This window comes from Uranotaenia lowii, chromosome 3 (assembly GCF_029784155.1).
Source record: "Uranotaenia lowii strain MFRU-FL chromosome 3, ASM2978415v1, whole genome shotgun sequence".
Taxonomy (NCBI): domain Eukaryota; kingdom Metazoa; phylum Arthropoda; class Insecta; order Diptera; family Culicidae; genus Uranotaenia; species Uranotaenia lowii.
The window spans coordinates 12,977,936-12,999,974 of record NC_073693.1 but is presented as its reverse complement, the minus strand read 5'-3'; the positions used below and the strand labels follow the sequence as shown (position 1 = coordinate 12,999,974).

General features: G+C 33.1%; 3 protein-coding genes across 3 annotated transcripts in view; 1 reads left to right on the top strand and 2 right to left on the bottom strand.

Moving 5' to 3' along the window:
* Positions 1-15,432, bottom strand: part of LOC129758645 (rhodanese domain-containing protein CG4456-like) — a 30,296-nt gene extending 14,864 nt beyond the window's left edge. The window contains exon 1 of the mRNA XM_055756196.1: positions 15,276-15,432. The gene's annotated coding sequence lies outside the window, so the exon portion shown is untranslated. The remainder of the gene's footprint in view (positions 1-15,275) is intronic.
* The window catches only part of LOC129758639 (DNA polymerase theta), a 98,049-nt gene extending 76,020 nt beyond the window's left edge, over positions 1-22,029 (top strand). Inside the window, exon 10 of the transcript XR_008740035.1 lies at positions 21,971-22,029. The gene's annotated coding sequence lies outside the window, so the exon portion shown is untranslated. The remainder of the gene's footprint in view (positions 1-21,970) is intronic.
* Positions 14,047-15,189, bottom strand: LOC129758642 (rhodanese domain-containing protein CG4456-like). The gene is made up of 4 exons (XM_055756190.1): positions 14,930-15,189; positions 14,519-14,713; positions 14,302-14,461; positions 14,047-14,230 (listed from the first exon to the last, which is right to left on the bottom strand). The coding sequence occupies exons 1-4, from the start codon at positions 15,102-15,104 to the stop codon at positions 14,170-14,172; spliced, it is 591 nt and encodes a 196-aa protein (XP_055612165.1). The 5' UTR covers positions 15,105-15,189; the 3' UTR covers positions 14,047-14,169.
* Positions 22,030-22,039: the final 10 nt, after the last annotated feature.

Below are 22,039 nucleotides of genomic sequence, written 5' to 3'. Positions count from 1 at the left end.
ATCTCAGATACCTTTTACAACTTATTGGAGGTAATTATTTTATTTATTTTTTGATGAAATTTTGCTACCAGGAAACCTATTAGTCTTCTTTTCCACAAGAATTAATAATAGATTCTCAGAGATCTAGGCAACTGAAAATACATCAATCCAAAACTTTTAATTTTATCATTTTCCCAGCGAATCCTGACAGTTTGTTATCCTCACAGGGACTTAAGCTATTATTATTATTATTAATATTTATTAAAGACCCTTTAACAATTGTCATTCGGGTCAAAGACTTAAAGTTGGTTTTAACTATTTTTTCTATCTTTTTGAATGTTTTCTATCAGGGAACCTTTTAATTTTTTACTTTTCTCACAGGAACTAATGATTGCTTCTCTGAGATCTGGATAACTAAATCAAATACAGCTTCCCAAACTAAGTGTCACTAAGAAAACTTTAAAAAAATTGATAGTTGTTACTATTCCCACAGGGACTTTTTTTAGACTTGGTTTTTAGATCATTTAAGCAATACTTAAAGTACTCAGTTCCAGAGCCTCTTATCCTCAAAAGTGGATTCATAATATTTAAGAAATCCTCGCAGTACTCATTTCGAAAGATTTTTAGAGCCTTTTATCTTCGCAGAGATATTCAAATAAGTTTTTTTTATTTATTTATCATCATCGTCCTAAGAAATTTCGGCAGTTTATCATCCTCCCAGGGAATGAAGATTCCTTCTCAGAGCTTTGGAGAATCCGAAGTACCCATTCAACTACTGTCCCTTCAGAATGGGGGTTTGTATTTTCATTTATGTACTGCCCCTCTCGGGGAGTTTGTACTTTCTTTCAAGTACTGCCCCTCTCGGGGGTTTTGTACTTTCTTTCAAGTACTGCCCCTCTCGGGGAGTTTTTACTTCCTTTCAAGTACTGCCCCTCTCGGGGGGTTCGTACTTTCATCCAAGTACTGCCCCTCTCAGGGGGTTTGTACATCCTTTCAAGAACTGCCCCTCTCAGGGGGTTTGTACATCCTTTCAAGTACTGCTCCTCTCGGGGGGTTTGCACTTTCTTTCAAGTACTGCCCCTCTCGGGGGGTTCGTACTTTCTTTCAAGCACTGCTCCTTTCGGAGGGTTTGTACATCCTTTCAAGTACTGCCCCTCTCAGGGGGTTTGTACATCCTTTCAAGTACTGCCCCTCTCAAGGGTTTTGTATATCCTTTCAAGTACTGCCCCTCTCGGGGGGTTTGCACTTTCTTTCAAGTACTGCCCCTCTCAGGGGGTTTGTACTTCATTTCAAGTACTGCCCCTCTCGGGGGGTTTGTACTTCATTTCAAGTACTGCCCCTCTTGGGGGGTTTGTACTTCATTTCAAGTACTGCCCCTCTCGGGGGGTTTGTTCTTTCTTTCAAGTACTGCCCTTCTCAGGGGGTTTGTACTTCATTTTAAATACTGCCCCTCTCGGAAGGGTTGTACTTCATTTCAAGTACTGCGCCTCTCAAGGGGTTTGTCCTTTCTTTAAAGTACTGCCCCTCTCGGGGGGTTTGTACTTTCGAGTTGCATTTTGTATCCGCCCATCTCAACAAGGACTATTCGAATTTTTTGTGGTTTCCACACCCAAAATTCAGCCTCTGTGCCAATGGCGTGTAGTCAATTACATAGCATCATTGGTACAAGAAGATAACGCGATCGGTGCTGATTCGATTTGCTCCCACCGGCATTAATCTCCCAAGTTAACCGAATTGCGTATGTCTGAAAGAAACAAAATAAAAACGCTTTCACGTCCCTCCCTATCGCATCACAAGACGAAGAAGGATGGAAATAAATACCGGCCAACACCAGGCAGCCAGCGAACTGAGCACTGTGCGTGTGAATGTAGCAAAAGCAACAACAAAAACATCCTTCTAATTCAATCCCTTCAATCCACCGGCAAACAACCACGGCCGAGCTGTGCGTGTGTATGCAGTAAAAGCAACAACAAAAAAAACATTCCTTCAATTCAATTCGCCGGCAAACAACCACGGCTAAGCTGTGCGTGTGTATGTAGCAAAAGCAACAAGAATATATTCCTTCAATTCACCGGCAAACAAGCACCGGCCAAGCTGCCCGGCTTTAGCAGCTGTGCATATGTAGCGTGTGTATGTAATAGCAGGCAGTAAGCAAAGCACAGTTCTCATTCAATGGGTTTCCCGTTTCCTCCACTCCCGTTCCCTTTCCCGTTTCCATCACAAGACAAATGAATACCTTGAAAGGAGGCCAAACGCCGGGAAGCCACTGTCGTGCGTTTCTTTTGTGATTGATCGGTGGCAGAATGCCTATGACAAATATCCCTCTTCCTGCATGAAGCTCAAATAGTACACTGGTAAAGATGTCGGTCTGGCAAGGCCATTTGGTTAGTGATTTGAGTTCGATTCTCCCTACGGGCGCTGTGGTTTATATTTTTATTTTCTTGTTTCTGGGATGAATTATCCAATAGGAACGAAATCCCATAAAATGTTTTTCTTGTTTTGCTTGAATGTAGTGGTCATGCATCATTTTAGTTGGGAGCCGAGTCCTTATGCCAGTTACGGTTTTTCAAACATATCATCTTCGGCACAGTACACATTTCAGCGCATTATCGGCACAGAGATGTGCTAAATAGGCATTGGATTTTTGCAACCTCTTCTATGGGTGCAGCTGCCTCCAATATGCCCCTTCGGAACTATTTTTAGCAAAAACTTATCCTCTTCAACACCGAGCAATGATCATTCCCTCATACTGACATTTTATAACCGAGCTTACCAAAATATCAGTGTCACATTAACATTTCACCTTCTATAAGACACAGGCCCGTGCGAAGGACCCGCTCATGGGGGGGGGGGTTCAAAATTCAAAGTCAAGATTTTCAAAGTTTTGAATCAAAATGATGTTTCTTAATCTGAACTAGACATTTGCATAAAAAATAGATACTACGCAATAAAGTTTACAAATTTAACATCAATATATCAGAAAATACAGAGAATGAATGCGATTTGAAATTTTGAATAAAACTAGAGCTTCGGGCATAATAATATTAGAAATGAAATTAATTAATTTTAACCCAAATTGAAAAAGAAACAAAATCCGGGTTCCTAAATAAATTGCAGACCAGATAACAAATTAATAATAATTGAAAATTATTCCGGAAAGCTATAATAATTGTTTTTTTATGATTGCCTTAATTTAATTTGTTTTCTTTATTTTCAATTGAAGGCTTGATTGACAAATTCCGCTGTAATATTTTAAATTTGAAAAAATATTTGATCACAATTTGATCTAAATTTGATACAAAGAAATATATCAATTTTATTTCAAGAGTATCAGAGATAAGATCATTTTTTAATTCGTTTACTTCGAATCAATAAGAAACTTATGAAAATGAAAATAATAAATTTGAAGTTTTGTTGTAACTATTGATAAGGTAAAGCAAATACTTATTTAATTAATGTTGTCCATTGAAATTTAGCTTTAAAGTTGCTGCTTAAAATAATTTCGGTTCTTTTCATAAATTAAAATATCATTAACGATAAAAAAAAGGTTATTCAAAACAATTAAAATGAGTAAAACCAAGTTTTATAGTTCAAAATATCAAGCTCAGAATATTTTGTAACTGTCAATTGAAATACTGGGTCCTAGAAAGGACAAAAGGTAGAAACTTTGTTTTTTTATTTAGATTACTATGCTTATTATGTTTTCAGAAAACAAAAAATCGGAATTGATAAACAATCAGAACCTTATTAAAATTAATTTTAAATAAATTTAAAATGTTTGACTATAAAAATCGGAACATTCAGGTGAAAATATAAAATAAAAAAACTGTACAATCCGATAAAATTATTTGAATATTAAAACAAAATATGGCGTTTAAAAGATACGTATTTAGTATTAATGATAAGGAGTTTAAAAGTTAAAAATGCATCAGTTTTGAGTGAAATCAACCATTGATAACCGATTTTCTAACAAATCTTCATGAAATTGAAAAAGCACTGATTTTTATTATTTACTTGCATAGTATTCCGTCTCACGACATAACTTGACGAACATAATTCCTAAAATTCCTGATTTTTATTATATTTCAATTGAGTTAGGAATTAAAAATGATGATAATGATGACGATAATCATTCCATCCTAGACGCTCGCACAGTGCGGACGTTTTTTGATTTACTGCAGTGCCAGGGTGTTTTTTTGTTTTGTTTCTCGCCAAGTAAAGTGAGTTTTTTTTTTCACGCGAAGTGATTTATTGTTGCTGGTTCGGTCGTTAATTGCCGGATTTCCTCACAAAGACAGTTGGCAAGCTTAAATAGCCAATTTGGAAACAGCATTTTGTCACCATCACCATCCTGGCCATAATCGTCAACAAGTGCGTTCCAGTTCGCCCTCCAAATCCGGATTTTCAACACCGTCAGGGCGGTAACTCGGTTGTTATTAGCCGTAGCCGAGTGATCTCAGAGCGGTCAAGCATTCGTTTGGTTGGTTTTCTCCGGTTGACGTCGCCATCTTGTTGGATCAACGGAGGACCACGTGGTTGGAGCAATTCACACTACAAGAAAAACCATTTCAAGAAGTGCAAAAAAATAGTGAGTTCTTTTTTTCATTCTTTTTTCACATTTTCTTTCTCTATCTTATTTCCCTTTAAATAAATATATATTTCGATAATTTTGTGCTCCGCTCATATTTTCAACACGGAGGGCATTCGTTTTCCCGTTGAAAAATATGAGCGAAGGCGGAGGGTTATACCCTCCAACTGGGGATGATGCGAATATCACCTATGAAGATGAGGAGCATCTGGAGGAATCAGCTGATGCTGGTCCTTCAGATGCAAATCGTTCTCGGATGGATGACAATGTCGGATCATCCCCAGTGGAGAGTAGAGTCACCCGGCTCCGAAAATATGCCGAAGGCTCATCTTCCTCTGGGCCATGGGTGGTTTTCATCCGGCCCAAAAAGAACGGTAAACCTCTTAATGTGGTACAGATCACCAAAGATCTGGCGAGGTGGACCTCTGTAACCAGTGTTACAAAATTACGTGCGAACAAGCTGCGCGTTGTTGTGGCTAACTCGAAAGCTGCAAACGAAATTGTGGCTAGCAATTTTCTAATTTTAGAGTATCACGTTTACATCCCGTCTCGAGACGTAGAGATTGAGGGCGTGATCACAGAAATGAGTCTGGATGCGAAGTACGTTAAATCCAACGGCGTTGGTAAGTTCAAGAGCCTCGATTCGACTTCGGTCGAAATCGTGGATTGCCGTCAACTCAATACTGCCAACGTCGTAAATGGAGTTACAAAGTACTCGCCTTCAGCTTCATTTCGTGTGACCTTCGCGGGTACCGCCCTCCCTCACTACGTCTTGATTGACGGAGTTTTAAGGCTTCCTGTGCGACTCTTCGTGCCTCGACCCATGCATTGTCAAAATTGCATCAAGTTGGGGCACACAGCGTCGCACTGTTGCAATAAGCCACGCTGTCCCCAATGCGGGGAGAATCATGGGGATGGAGCATGCTCAGCAATAGAGCAGAAATGTGTCTATTGCGGGGGCTCACCCCATGAAATCTCTTCGTGCGAGGCATTCAAGAGTTGCTGGGATAAACAGAAGCGCTCTTTAAAAGAACGATCGAGACGTTCTTATGCCTCTATCTTAAAGAGCGCTTCTCCACTGGCCCAACCTCATTCAAGTAACATCTTTTCTGTGTTGCCAGTTGACAACGAAGAAACAACGGATGAGGAAAACCCTTTTGTTTTCGTTGCGAACTCCCGGAAACGTGCTAAAACAACTCCCAAGACACCCAAAATACCAAAAAAAAATCCCTACAATGAGCCCTCCAATCAGTGTCCCTAAAAAGCCGAATGCTGCAGAACAACAAAAACAAAATCCTCCTGGATTCCGCACGATTTTTTCACCACAGAATGATTCAACACCAGCAGGGACCTCAAAGGCCCCTATGACGAATGCAGTTTTTCCAGAATCAACTTCCCAGCCAGGATTGTTTAAGTTGACTGACATTCTGAATGGAATTTTTTCGTTCTTCAACGTTTCTGAATCCATCAAAAGCATTATAACAACAATGCTTCCTGTATTAAAGACATTTTTGAAGCAATTGATGCAAACTTGGCCCCTCATTTCAATGTTTATCTCTCTCGATGGCTAATTTACGCCGAGAGGTCGGAGATATCACTGTTATACAGTGGAATTGTCGTAGTTTAGTTCCTAAACTGGACCCGTTCAAATTTCTTCTTCATGAAACTAGTTGCGATATTTTTGCCCTTTCAGAAACATGGCTTTCTTCTCAATCAAACATCTCATTCCACGATTTTAACATTATCCGTTTGGATCGCAACGATTCTTATGGAGGGGTGCTTTTAGGGATCAATAAGCGCCACTCTTTTTATAGAATCCACCTCCCTTTATCAGGAGGAATTGAAGCTGTTGCATGTCATACAACTATAAGAGGTAAGGATTTATGTGTTGTCAGTTTGTACTGGCCTCATAGAGTTGCAGTGGATCGAAGTAACCTAGAGGACCTGTGCTCAATGCTCCCTGAGCCAAGGTTGATCCTGGGTGACTTCAACTCACATGGAACTGTCTGGGGAGAACAAATTGATGACAGTCGTTCTACTCTTATCTATGATATTTGTGATAGTTTCAATTTAACAATTTTGAACACGGGTGAAAAAACACGAGTACCTAAACCTCCTGCAAGACAAAGCGCAATTGACCTCTCACTCTGCTCAAATTCACTATCATTGAATTGCCAGTGGAAGGTAGTTCCTGATCCTAATGGTAGTGATCATTTGCCTATCAAAATTACAATCACCAATGGGGTCAGCTCTTCGAATTCTACTAATATGACATATGACCTTACAAGACACATCGACTGGAAAAAATATTCGGACGAAATAACAACAGCCATCGATTCTATGAATGTTTTGCCTCCTTTAGAGGAGTACCACTTTCTTTCACGTTTGATACATGAAAGTGCACTTTGCGCACAAACAAAACCCATCCCAGATTCATCAGTTCCTCGAAGGCCTCCAAACCCATGGTGGGATCAGCAGTGTTCCAAGCTTTATAAGGACAAATCAAAAGCATTCAAAGATTTTCGGAAATATGGAACTCTCGTCCTTTTTGATGCTTATGTGTCCCTTGAAAATCAGTTCAAAAAATTAATCAAAGGGAAAAAGAAGGCGTATTGGCGGAATTTTGTGGGTGGTTTATCACGGGAAACTTCCTTGAGTACCTTATGGAAAGTTGCACGAAGCATGCGTAATCGATCATCTACAAATGAAAGTGAAGAACATACACATAGATGGATATTCAACTTCGCACGGAAAGTCTGTCCAGATTTTACACCTGTGCAAAAAATAATCCGGAACGTGCCTCCTGATAGGTGTGGTCTGGATTCCAGCTTCTCGATGGTCGAATTTTCACTTGCTCTCCTCTCTTGCAACAATTCAGCTCCGGGAATTGATGAAATCAAATTTAACTTGTTGAAAAACCTTCCGGACGCCGCAAAATTTCGCTTATTAAATTTATTTAATCAATTCTTGGAGAATAACATTGTTCCCCAAGAGTGGAGACAAGTGAGAGTTATCGCTATCCAAAAGCCCGGAAAACCAGCGTCCGATGCGAATTCGTACCGTCCTATAGCGATGTTGTCTTGTATACGAAAATTGATGGAGAAAATGATTTTGTTTCGTTTGGATAAATGGGTAGAAACAAATGGCCTCCTTTCAGATACTCAATTTGGGTTTCGAAGGGACAAAGGGACAAACGATTGTCTTGCTTTGCTGTCTTCAGAGATACAAATGGCGTACGCAAAACGTGAGCAAATGGCTTCAGTGTTTCTAGACATAAAGGGAGCTTTTGATGCAGTTTCAATAGAGGTGTTGTCAGACAAATTGCACTCCCGGGGTCTGCCTCCTCTATTGAACAACATCTTATACAGCTTGCTTTGTGAGAAACATTTGAACTTTGCTCACGGAGATATTGCAGTTAGGAGAACCTCTTACATGGGCCTCCCACAGGGTTCATGTTTGAGTCCACTTTTGTACAACTTTTACGTAAATGACATCGACAGTTGTATCTCTGAAGGCTGCACTCTAAGACAACTTGCAGATGACGGCGTGGTGTCTGTCACAGGTTCTACTGAGTCTCATCTGCTCAGACCTTTACAAGATACTTTAGACAGATTGTCATCCTGGGCTTTGGGGCTTGGGATTGAGTTTTCTCCTCAGAAAACGGAGATGGTTGTTTTCTCTAAGAAACGTAGACCTGCTCAACCTAAGCTTCAACTTCTAGGCCGAACGATCACTCAATCGAGGTGTTTTAAGTATCTTGGGGTTTGGTTTGATTCCAAGTGTACTTGAAGAGCCCACATTGAGTATCTGAAAGGAAAATGCCAACAAAGAATGAATTTTCTCCGATCAATCACTGGCACCTGGTGGGGAGCCCATCCAGAAGATCTTTTAAAATTGTATCGAACAACTATTCTCTCAGTGATGGAATATGGTAGCTTCTGTTTCCAGTCAGCTGCCAAAACTCACCTCCTCAAACTCGAGCGTATCCAATACCGTTGTCTTCGCATCGCTTTGGGCTGTATGCCCTCAACGCACAACATGAGTCTTGAAGTTTTGGCAGGAATACTCCCTTTGAAAGATCGATTCAATCTACTATCACTTCGGTTCCTCATCAGGTGTGAGGTCATGAACCCATTGGTGATTGTAAATTTTGACAGGCTACTTGAGCAAAATTTTCAAATCAGGTTTATGTCTATATACCATGTCCTCATGTCAATGCAGGTAAACCCTTCTTCATTCTCTCCAACTCGTGTTTGTAGCCCAGACTACGATCATTCTTCTGTCCAGTTTGATTTGTCTATGCAGCAGGAAATTTGTGGAATCCCGGTCCCTCATCGCTCCCTTCTGATTCCAAGAATTTTCGAAGCTAAATATAGACACGTCGATGCTGATAAAATGTACTTTACTGATGGATCACTTATAGAGGAATCAACAGGATTTGGAGTGTTCAACGAAATATCTAGCGCCTCTTACAGCCTCGAGTCACCATGCTCTGTGTATATAACAGAGTTAGCAGCTATTCATTGTGCTTTGGACAGTATAGCTTCAAGGCCAGTTGGGCACTACTTTATTGTAACGGATAGTCTGAGTTCTGTTCAAGCAATCCACTCAATAAAACCGGGAAAGCACTCGCCATACTTCTTCGAGAAGATACGGGATAGTTTGAGTGCTTTATCAAAACGTCGCTTTATCATCACCTTTGTTTGGGTTCCCTCTCATTGCTCGATAGAGGGTAATGAGAAGGCAGACTCTCTGGCAAAGGTGGGGGCGATGGAAGGCGACACGTACCAGCGTGAAATTGCCTTCAACGAATTTCACTTTTTAGTTCGAAGAAACTCTCTTGTCAACTGGCAGCGCAAATGGGACGAGGATGAGTTGGGTCGGTGGCTGCACTCGATTATCCCAAGGGTAAGCCTTAAACCATGGTTTAATAGATTGGACCTGAGTCGAGATTTTATTCGTATATTTTCCCGTCTCATGTCCAATCATTATTCCTTAGACGCGGTACTCTATCGTTTGAATATTGCTAGCAGCAATTTGTGTAGTTGCGGCCAAGGTTACCACGACATCGAGCATATTGTTTGGTCGTGCGAGGTCCATCTTGTCGCTAGAACGAATTTGATAGACTCCCTTCGGGCCCGAGGAAAACCACCCTATGTTCCAGTGAGAGATGTGCTGGGTGTGATAGACTTGGACTACATGTTCGAAATATATCTTTTCCTAAAAGCTATTGATCTTCGTCTATAATTTCTTCTTATTTTCATATTTCCCTATCTATCTTCTTTTTTCTTTAAAAGTGAACTAGATATCAGCACACAATTGTAATCAAACAAAACGAGTTTGGCTTCTTAAAGCCTAAAGGTATGAGCCGTTTCAAATAAAGAATTTACAAAAAAAAAAAAAAAATGATGACGATAATGCATGATCTAAATAAGTTAAATTCAATAGTTTTTATAAACTTGGAATATATCATTACAAGCATATTTGACTCTAGTAAAGAACTTTAAAATAGAAAAGATATTATTTAATTTTACTAATTTGACGACTAAAATTAGGGCACCCACGTTATTCAAAATCATCTCTTAAAAATAGGAAAAATGTGAAATTTAAGGCTTTGAGTAATTAGTCAAAATCTATTTGGATATGGAGTTCAGGATTCAGGAGGCTGAAATTGGTTTCTTAAGGAATATTTCATACCAGCATAAAATTTCGAATGACATTTTCCAAAAACAAAGGTTAGTTATAAAGTCATCGAAACTAGGAATTTGTTCTTGTTTTGCTAAATCAACATCGTACGTGTTAACACCTGTCACATGGCTGAACTTGTTAAGTTACACTTCTTAGAAGAAAGAACCATTTTAAACATGAGTTAGAATTTTTGTGTGTCAAGATTTGAGTTTAAAAACGAAAGGTGTCAACTGAATTGCAAATCGAAATCTACAATTGATTATTTTCAATTCGTGAACGTCATATAAAGCCGTAAAATGAAATGCCTTAAGCCTAGAGAATGATTTAAGATGAAAATCCGCCGGAGGCGAGCCGAATTTCTGACATGTTTGTCAACACATTTTTTAAACACCTTTTTGGATCAAGCAATTTCCCGGTAAATTCATTTTTTGTACTGAAAATTTTACTTAGAAAAAATGTCCATGGGGGGGGTTAAACCCCTAAACCCCCCCCCCCCTTCGCACGGCCTTGATAAGACACCATTTTGTTTTCCACTTCCATTATAATGAATTCTCTTAACACGTTCGTCGCCACGTCACCCATATTCGGCTGACGGGTGTATTTCCTGGGGGGCCCCGTCACATCAAAAAGCAGGTGACGCTCTCTTACTTGAGTTTACCGCTCAGCTTCGCCACACGTTTCAAATATGGGAGTTCTCCCTCTTTGCTTTCTCTCTCTGAAAATTTCTTTGGGCCCGGCTAGCAAAACTACCAAAATAAGCGTGGCGACGAACGTGTTAAATTAGTCAAAAGTTCGAAATTACCTCCAAGTTCTATGTTCGGGAGCATAAAACAACCTGAACCACGCCATTGTTGTATCTGATGGTTTTGCGGCCCCGACCACTCGCATTCTTAGTAACCATTTACATTTTTATACAACCTTGTACAAACTGATCCCCCAACGAATATTGATTTGCATGTATCTATTTCATTATTCATTTCTTTCTCTCTCTCTCTTTTCTACATACTCATAGAAGTTATTCAGAGTTGCATTTCATTTCACTCTCTCTTAATTTGATGTTGATTTCGTTTCTTTTTAACACTGGGATATTTTGTACTGATATAAATCATCAAGTTGTTGTTATTTGTAATACCAGATGTTTATTTTTTCAGTATTATCACTTCTCATTTATCTTCACTACAGTAAGGTTGTTACTTTAAAAAAAATAAAAATAAAAATAGAATGTTGCGCATTGAGACGCCACGACTTTAATCATTCACGTATCATGATATCAGATGTAGATCTAATGATATTTTAAATATATTTTTAATCAGAAAACCCATGCTTTGGAGCAGAGCAAAAGGCAAGCGACTGTTATTCACTAGAGGGTTAAAAATACCGGTGGTGCAAACGAATCAATTCTCGTTCGCCGGCAGAGAAGAGAGATGATCGGTCGAAGGTTAAACCTACCTCCACAACCGAAGACACAGTGGAAAAAGTTAACATAACTTATAACTTTGGTAACGGTTATAAGTGGTTATTATCTATATTCATGACGGTTTGTGAGGAGTTGTTTCTCTGAACTTTTCGACTTAGAAAAATTAGAACCTCAATTATAAATTTTTCTCGATTTTTTTAACTGTGTTCTTAGTCGGATAGTGATAAAGATGATAGATTTGGGTTGTGGTGGTTGTATTTTGGGCTTATTTTACTACAGAATAGTTTATCGACGTTATAATCATACGCCATAACATGAGTTTAAAAATCGTAGTCCGTTTAAACTTTGTTTAATTTTAAGAAAAGATTTATCAGTCCTCCATCATTCGTAGTAACGAGGCACATGATTATGTGTTCAACAGACTTTATGACCTTTTTTACCTTTTAATCAGTGTAAGACTAACTGAACACAAAAAATAACTTCAATCTTAAACCTTTGAATCTTCTGCTTTGAGAGTAACGAACCGCACACGAAATACCTGGCTGGCTGCTCATTAAAAAGCCGGTTTTCACCTTCGTTCTCTCGCCATACCTACATATTTTTTTTCCTCTGTTGTGTGTTACTTTTTTTTCTGCTGAGTCATGATGACTTGCAAGTTCCACTTTTGTCGCAATAATAAAAAAAAAAAGTAGTTGATCAAATCAAGAGGAAGCGGCACGTGAATGAAATCGGTTGAATAACCCACGCCTCCAAAAGTAGTGTAAATTTGAGAAGCAAATATTTATTGTATAATTTGTTATTATAGTTGATGAATGAGCCAGTATTCCAAAATTTCAAAAAAATACAAAGGTGACAAAAATGATTAAAATACAGAAATAACAAAAAAAATATAAAAATCTAAAAAATGACCAAAATAACGAAAATACAAAATATAAAAAAGAAGATGGAAATAACAAAAATTACATTTATGACAAAAATGATAAAAATGAGAAAAAATTTAAAAATCACAAAATTACAAAATCAGTTGAAAATTAAAAATATGACAAAAAAGAGGAGAATGACAAAAATTGCTATGACTCTAAAATGACAAAAATAACAAATATGACAAAAATAATAAAAACGACAAAATTAACCAAAATGACAAAAAGTGACATAAACGACAAAAGTGAGTAAAATGACAAAAATGTCATAAATTACTAAAATAACAAAAAATTTCAAAAAAGACATTACTGACTAAAATAACAAAAACGAAAAAATTACAAAATATCAAAATCAGTTAAAAATTAAAAAATATAACAAAAAAAAAAAATAAATGACAAAATTACTCTATGACAAAAATGTCATAAATTACAAATTAAAAAACAAAAAATCACAAAAATGACAAAAAGTGACGAAAACAATAGAAATGACCAAAATGACAAAAATTTCATAAATTACTAAAATAATAAAAATTACAAAAATTTACAAAAATGACAATACTGAGTAAAATAACAAAAAATCTCAAAAATGACAAAAAGTGACGAATACAACAAAAATTACCAAAATGGCAAAAATTTCATATATTACTAAAATAATAGAAATGACAAAAATTTACAAAAATGACAATACTGATTTAAATGACAAAAACAAAAAAAAACAACAAAATAATGAAAACAGTTACAAAATTAAAAATATGACAAAAAACATGAAAATGACAAAAATACTCTAAAATGACAAAAATATCATAAATTACAAAAATAACAAAAACCACAAAACTGTCAAAAAGTGACACAAACAATAAAAATGATCAAAATGACAAAAATTCCATAAATTACTAAAATGACAAAAATGACAATACTAATTAAGATGACAAAAACCAAAAAAAACACAACAAAATAACGAAATCAGTTAAAAAAATTAAAATATGACAAAAAGCATGAAAATGACAAAAATTTTTCTAAAATGACAAAAACTCCCCTTAAACGACAGAAGTGACAAATATGACAAAATAGATTAAAAAAGACAAAAATGCCAAAACTAACGAAATTGACAAAAGTTACAAAAAAGACAAAAATTACAAAAGAGACAAACGTTTCAAAAATAACGACATAAATTACCGAAAAAAATTACAAAATTGATAAAAACAATATGATACAAAAATTCACCAACAGTGACAAGAATTGAAATCCAAGTTCTGAAATGTTTCAATGCTTCTTTTCTACTACAAAACTTGGTTTATACGAAAGGTTAAATTTTCTGTTCGTGTCACAGTTGGAGATTTTTATTCGTTTTAACCAAATTTCTTGTTTGGGACAGGATTTTTTTTTTACCTTTCTTTGGTACACTGAAGGAACTTGAAAATTTTTCTTTCGAATTTCTGAAAAAAATAACACGATTCAATAATTTGAAAACTTTATTCTACAATACACATAAGTCAACTTCTACGATTCAAAATGTCTGTAACGAATTGAAAGAGATAATTTTTACGAATATTAAAAGTTATTTTTATTGCACACTTTTACTGAGGTAAACCATTCTTTTCGGCGTATTCCAGCCAAGAGCCGACGTAATTTTTAACACTGAAAAAAAAAACAGAAATCTCACAATAAAACAAATCAAATATAAAAAAAAATTTAAATGTAATATTTACTTTTTGAATCCCAACTGATCGGCTTCAAATGCCGCTTGGCCAGCTCGAACTCCAGAGCGACAGCTAAAGATAATGGGATCATTCACGGTTGGCTTTTTCCTTCCATATTTGGCCTGGAATGCTCCATCGTCCAACTTAAGCTCATCGCGAACGGTTTTCACTGGAATCACATTTAAAATTTTATTTTACAAAATATTTTAAAAACAAACAAACTCACGTGGTATGTTGATACTGGTCGGAATGACTCCGGTGGCGGCCAATTCCTCCGGCTGTCGGACATCGATCAGCAACTTCTCCGGGTGGTTTGGCAGATCGACGATTTCATCGTAGTTGGCCACCAGGCTGGGATCGATGCAGGTTTTGTCGAATTTGTTCGTTGCACAGGCGTCGCTTCCATAGCAACGGGAGCTTCCTACGATAATAAGGAAGCAAAACAAAGATAGCATCATCACAGAAGCCATTTTTTTCGCTGTTTGCTCTAAAGAGGTCTTAGTTGGTGCACAAGAGAAGCTCAACTGATGAGTTTAAGCCAAGCGACTTCGAACCGGGTACCCCTTCATGTTTTTTTTTCATTGTTTGATAGTGGTATTTTGAACTGGTTTTCATACCGGTTTCATTGTATACTTACCACCTAAAAACATGCTGGATTCATCTCTCCCAACCAGCTTTTCCCGGCCAAAATACGATGAAATGGCACGGTTCCCACTGACGATAACATAACGCGTTTGTTTGACCTCACTGATAACATGAGGTACAATCCGAAATCTCAATGCGGTGAGTTTCAAAGCATTGACTGCAGCCATGTTTCGACAAAAAACAACACACCGATCTTGTCAAACCGAAACGAAAATTGACAATGAATTGTTTAGACTGCGTCTAACAAGTTAACTAGAATTGATTCGTATCACAAACGAAGATGCTCTAAATAAAATTATGCAACAAATTAAAAAAAAAGAGAAGATATGTGTACTCACTTGATGAATTGGTTTCGGTTGCGTTTTTGTTGTTGTTGTTGTTGAGATGAAGACAACGTAAATACTGGCTGCAAACCCCTCACAAAATGATCGAAGAAGCACGACCTGTTGCGTGTGTTGAGTGGAGTGTAGAGCTTTTTTATGTTTCAAAGTTTACCCAAACGTCATGTTGACAGAGCTTTCCGACTCAAAAGGTTTGTTCAGTAAAAGACATTCATCAACGAAAAATGATTAAAAACATTAAAAATGAGCAAAATACAAAAAAAAAAAAACAGAAATAACCTACAAATAAAAATACGATAGAAAAATTACAAAAATTACTAAGCTAAATAAGTAAAATGGAAAGAATAACATAAATATTCCATCCAGTCCAAAATGAAGAGGTAAACAAGCCTGTGGCTTAAAACCTCTCAAATAAAGACTTAGAAACTGTCCGGAAATGACAAAAATATCAAAAATAACATAAATGACAAAAATGAAAAAAAAAAACTGACAAAATGATAAAATTGACAAAAATGACATAAAAAGCAAAAATGAAAAAAATTACAAAAATGACAAAAGTGACAAAAATTACAAAAAAGATAAAAATGTCGAAAAAAGCGAAAATGGTGAAAATCACTAAAAATGATATAAATGACAAAAGTGACAAAAATGACATAATGACAAAAATTACAAAAATGACTAAAGTTACAGAAATGATAAAAATGACAAAAGTTACAAAAATGACGAAAATGGCAAAAATGACCAAAAATTTTAAAAAAATGACAAAAATGAGAAAAATAAAAAAAAATGACAAAAATCTCAAAAATAACAAAAATAATAAAAATGAAAAAAAGGCAAAAATGCAAAAAAACATACAAATGTGACAAAATTGAAAATATTGACTAAATGACACCAATATAAAAAATTATAAAAAAGACAAAAACCACCAAAATGACAAAAATGACCAAAATGACAAACATAAAAAGAAAGACAAAAATGACAAAAATGACAAAAATGACAAAAATGACAAAAATGAAAAAAAAGACAAAAATGACAAAAATGACAAAAATGACAAAAATGACAAAAATGACAAAAATGACAAAAATGGTAAAAAGTACAAAAATTACAAAAATGATAAAAATCACAAAAATGATAAAAAGTACAAAAATTACAAAAATGATAAAAATGTCAACAAAAAAAAATTACAAAAGTGACAAAAAATAAAAATGATGACAAAAATGAAAAAAATGACAAAAATGACAAAAATGACAAAAATGACAAAAATGTCAAAAATGACAAAAATGACAAAAATTACAAAAATGACAAAAATGACAAAAATGATACAAATGACAAAAATGACAAAAATGACAAAAATGACAAAAATGACAAAAATCACAAAAATGATAAAAAGTACAAAAATTACAAAAATGATAAAAATCACAAAAATGATAAAAATCACAAAAATGATAAAAAGTACAAAAATTACAAAAATGATGAAAATGTCAACAAAAAAAAATTACAAAAGTGACAAAAAATAAAAATGATGACAAAAATGAAAAAAATGACAAAATTGACAAAAATGATAAAAATGACAAAATTGAACAAAAAAGACAAAAATGAAAAAAATGACAAAAATGACAAAAATGACAAAAATGACAAAAATGACAAAAATGACAAAAATGACAAAAATGACAAAAATGACAAAAATGACAAAAATGACAAAAATGACAAAAATGACAAAAATGACAAAAATGACAAAAATGACAAAAATGACAAAAATGACAAAAATGACAAAAATGACAAAAATGACAAAAATGACAAAAATGACAAAAATGACAAAAATGACAAAAATGACAAAAATGACAAAAATGACAAAAATGACAAAAATGACAAAAATGACAAAAATGACAAAAATGACAAAAATGACAAAAATGACAAAAATGACAAAAATGACAAAAATGACAAAAATGACAGAAATGACAAAAATGACAAAAATGACAAAAATGACAAAAATGACAAAAATGACAAAAATTACAAAAATGACAAAAATGACAAAAATGACAAAAATGACAAAAAGTATAAAAATTACAAAAATGATAAAAATCACAAAAATGATAAAAAGTACAAAAATTACAAAAATGATAAAAAGTACAAAAATTACAAAAATGATAAAAATGTCAACAAAAAAAATTACAAAAGTGACAAAAAATAAAAATGATGACAAAAATGAAAAAAATGACAAAATTGACAAAAATGACAAAAATGACAAAATTGAACAAAAATGAAAAAATGAAAAAAATGACAAAAATGACAAAAATGACAAAAATGACAAAAATGACAAAAATGACAAAAATGACAAAAATGACAAAAATGACAAAAATGACAAAAATGACAAAAATGACAAAAATGACAAAAATGACAAAAATGACAAAAATGACAAAAATGACAAAAATGACAAAAATGACAAAAATGACAAAAATGACAAAAATGACAAAAATGACAAAAATGACAAAAATGACAAAAATCACAAAAATGACAAAAATGACAAAAATGACAAAAATGACAAAAATGACAAAAATGACAAAAAGGACAAAAATGACAAACACGGCAAAAATGACAAACACGGCAAAAATTACAAAAATGTCATGTGATTAAAATAACAAAAATAACAGAAATGACACAACAATGACACACACAAAAAATGTTTAAAATGACAAAAATGACAAAAATGACAAAAATGACAAAAATGACAAAAATGACAAAAATGACAAAAATGACAAAAATGACAAAAATGACAAAAATGACAAAAATGACAAAAATGACAAAAATGACAAAAATGACAAAAATGACAAAAATGATAAAAATGAAAAAAATGACAAAAATGACATAAATGACATAAATGACATAAACGACATTAATGATATAAATGACATAAATGACAAAAATGATAAAAATGACATAAATGACAAAAATGACAAAAATGATAAAAAGGCAAAAATGACATAAGAGACAAAAATGACAAAAATGACAAAAACGACAAAAATGACAAAAATGACAAAAATGACAAAAATGACAAAAATGACAAAAATGACAAAAATGACAAAAATGACAAAAATGACAAAAATGACAAAAATGACAAAAATGACAAAAATGACAAAAATGACAAAAATGACAAAAATGACAAAAATGACAAAAATGACAAAAATGACAAAAATGACAAAAATGACAAAAATGACAAAAATGACAAAAATGACAAAAATGACAAAAATGACAAAAATGACAAAAATGACAAAAATGACAAAAATGACAAAAATGACAAAAATGACAAAAATGACAAAAATGACAAAAATGACAAAAAGGACAAACACGGCAAAAATGACAAAAATTACAAAAATGACAAAAAAAAAAACAAATTAAAAAAAACTGACAAAAATGACAAAAAAGACAAAAATGACAAAAATGACAAAAATGACAAAAATGACAAAAATGACAAAAATGACAAAAATGACAAAAATGACGAAAATGACAAAAATGACAAAAATGACAAAAATGACAAAAATGAAAAAAATGACAAAAATGACAAAAATGACAAAAATGACAAAAATGACAAAAATGACAAAAATGACAAAAATGACAAAAATGACAAAAATGACAAAAATGACAAAAATGACAAAAATGACAAAAATGACAAAAATGACAAAAATGACAAAAATGACAAAAATGACAAAAATGACAAAAATGACAAAAATGACAAAAATGACAAAAATGACAAAAATGACAAAAATGACAAAAATGACAAAAATGACAAAAATGACAAAAATGACAAAAATGACAAAAATGACAAAAATGACAAAAATGACAAAAATGACAAAAATGACAAAAATGACAAAAATGACAAAAATGACAAAAATGACAAAAATGACAAAAATGACAAAAATGACAAAAATGACAAAAATGACAAAAATGACAAAAATGACAAAAATGACAAAAATGACAAAAATGACAAAAATGACAAAAATGACAAAAATGACAAAAATGACAAAAATGACAAAAATGACAAAAATGACAAAAATGACAAAAATGACAAAAATGACAAAAATGACAAAAATGACAAAAATGACAAAAATGACAAAAATGACAAAAATGACAAAAATGACAAACATGACAAAAATGACAAATATGACAAATATGACAAATATGACAAAAATGACAAATATGACAAAAATGACAAAAATGACAAAAATGACAAAAATGACAAAAATGACAAAAATGACAAAAATGACAAAAATAACAAAAATGACAAAAATGACAAAAATGACAAAAATGACAAAAATTACAAAAATTACAAAAATGACAAAATTGACAAATATGACAAATATGACAAAAATGACAAAAATGACAAAAATGACAAAAAATGACAAAAGTGACGAAAATGGCAGAAATGACAACAATGACAAAAATGACAGAAATGACAGAAATGACAAAAATGACAAAAAAGAAAAGAAATGACAAAAATGACAAAATTGAAAAAAAATATGACAAAAACGACAAAAATGACAAAAATGAAAAACGTGACAAAATTGACAAAAATGACAAAAAGGACAAAAATAACAAAAATGACAGAAATGAAAAAAGACAAAAGTAACAAACATGACGAAAATGACAAAAATGACAAAAATGAAAAAAATTACAAAAATGACGGAATAACAAAAATGAGAAAATTAAAAAAAATGACAAAATGACAAAATGACAAAAATAACAAAAATGGTAAAAATGGCAAAAATGAGAAAAAATATTAAAATGACGAAAAAGAAAGCAATGCCAAAAATGACAAAACTGAATATGATGAAAAACTAACAAAATTGAAAAAAACTGACAAAAATTATAAAAATGACAAAATTAGATAAAATGACAAAAATTATAAAAATTACAAAAATGACAAAAATGACGAAAATGACAAATATTACAAAACTGACAAAAATGACATGAATGAAAAAAGGACAAAAATGACAAAAATGAAAAAAAAAATTACATAAATGACAAAAATGACATAAACGACATAAACGAAAAAAATGACCAAAATGATAAAAATGACAAGAATGACAAAAATGACAAAAATGACAAAAATGACAAAAATGGCAAAAGTGACAAAAATGGCAAAAATGACAAAAATGACAAAAATGAAAAAAATGACAAAAATGACAAAAATGAAAAAAATGACAAAAATGACAAAAATGACAAAGTTGACAAAATTGACAAAAATGTCAAAAATCACAAAAATGACAAAAATGACAGAAAAGACAAAAAAAGACAAAAATGACAAAAGTGATAAAAGTGACAAAAATGACAAGAATGACAAGAATGACAAAAATGACAAAAATGTCAAAAATCACAAAAATGACAAATATCACAAAAATGACAAAAAATATAAAATTGACAAAAATGACAAAAATTATAAAATTGACAAAAATGACAAAAATAACAAAAATGACAAAATGACATTGAAGGCAAAAATCACAAAAATAATAACATAAGTTGTTAAAAATTTGAAAGATATAATAAAATTTGATCAAATTGACGAAAGATCGAGTAAGCAAAGTTAAGGTATTATCTATAATTTATGCTCCAATCTGTTAAGTTTCATCAAATTCTAACAACTGTAAATTTCAAAAGCTGCCTAAATTCTAGGTATTGTCATTATTTGAACTGTGTTTTTTTTAATTAGAGAAAATATATGGAAGATAAGTTCATTATTTTAAAACCTGTCACATTTGTCGGTAGTTTTAAAAATTAAATTAGTAATCTAAATTCTGAGTTTCTCAAAAATTGTAAAAATCTTACTTAAAAACTATCAACTTTGACAAAATTCTGATAGATGAATAGTGAAAAAAAAATGTAAATTTTTGACACTTCATTATTTTTAAAGCGTTTAAACGTTTAAAATTAAAAATTTGAATTTCATATTCGGCAAAATTTATCAAACTTATCACTTATCAGTGTACATAATTTTAATAAAATAATGCAAAAAAATTTTATCCAAAGAATAAACTATCCCTCCCACTTCTAAAGAAGCGTAAGGGGTGGAGAAAGGAAATGGGTCTGTGGGACCATATGGTAATATTACAAAAAAAATCTTAAAATATAATTCACTTTGAAGGATACTATGTCGAAAAGCTGAAAAAAAGATGAGACGAAAAGTGAAAAATAAAAAGATGGAAAAGAAAAAAAAATAATTAGATTCTCTTTTTTAGTTGGGACATCTTAAGATTATGAAATTTTATAGATGGATAGAAAGTTAGAAGAAATGAAAGGTGGTTAAAATGAGCGGGTAGTAATTTATTTAGATTTAGTAGCATTATCATCACATATCAAATTCTTGTTTAGCACGGGCCAATTTTTCACCTATAAGGCCGATAAATTATGTAACAAACATAAATTACGGTGATTGATCTCTTTATGAAATTTATTCTTATATTCCAGTTCAATCTCGAATTTGCTCTTCTCAAAAGCTCATTCTTGTTTTGATGGTTTGAAATGACAGTTATTTCTACACATCGAATTCAACTGAAGAAATAAAAAAAAACCTCATTATAGGATTGAAAAGCATGTTCAAAATTTAAAATGTACAAAGTTCTCATGATTATTAAACGGTCCATTGACAAAATCTTCATAACTTCAAAGAAATTCAACCAACTTCCATGAATTTCTTCCAGCTACTCGATTCCCGCAGTCGCACAGATCGAGCACTCGAGCAGCCACCAGGAAAGCGGACGGTCGCCGCA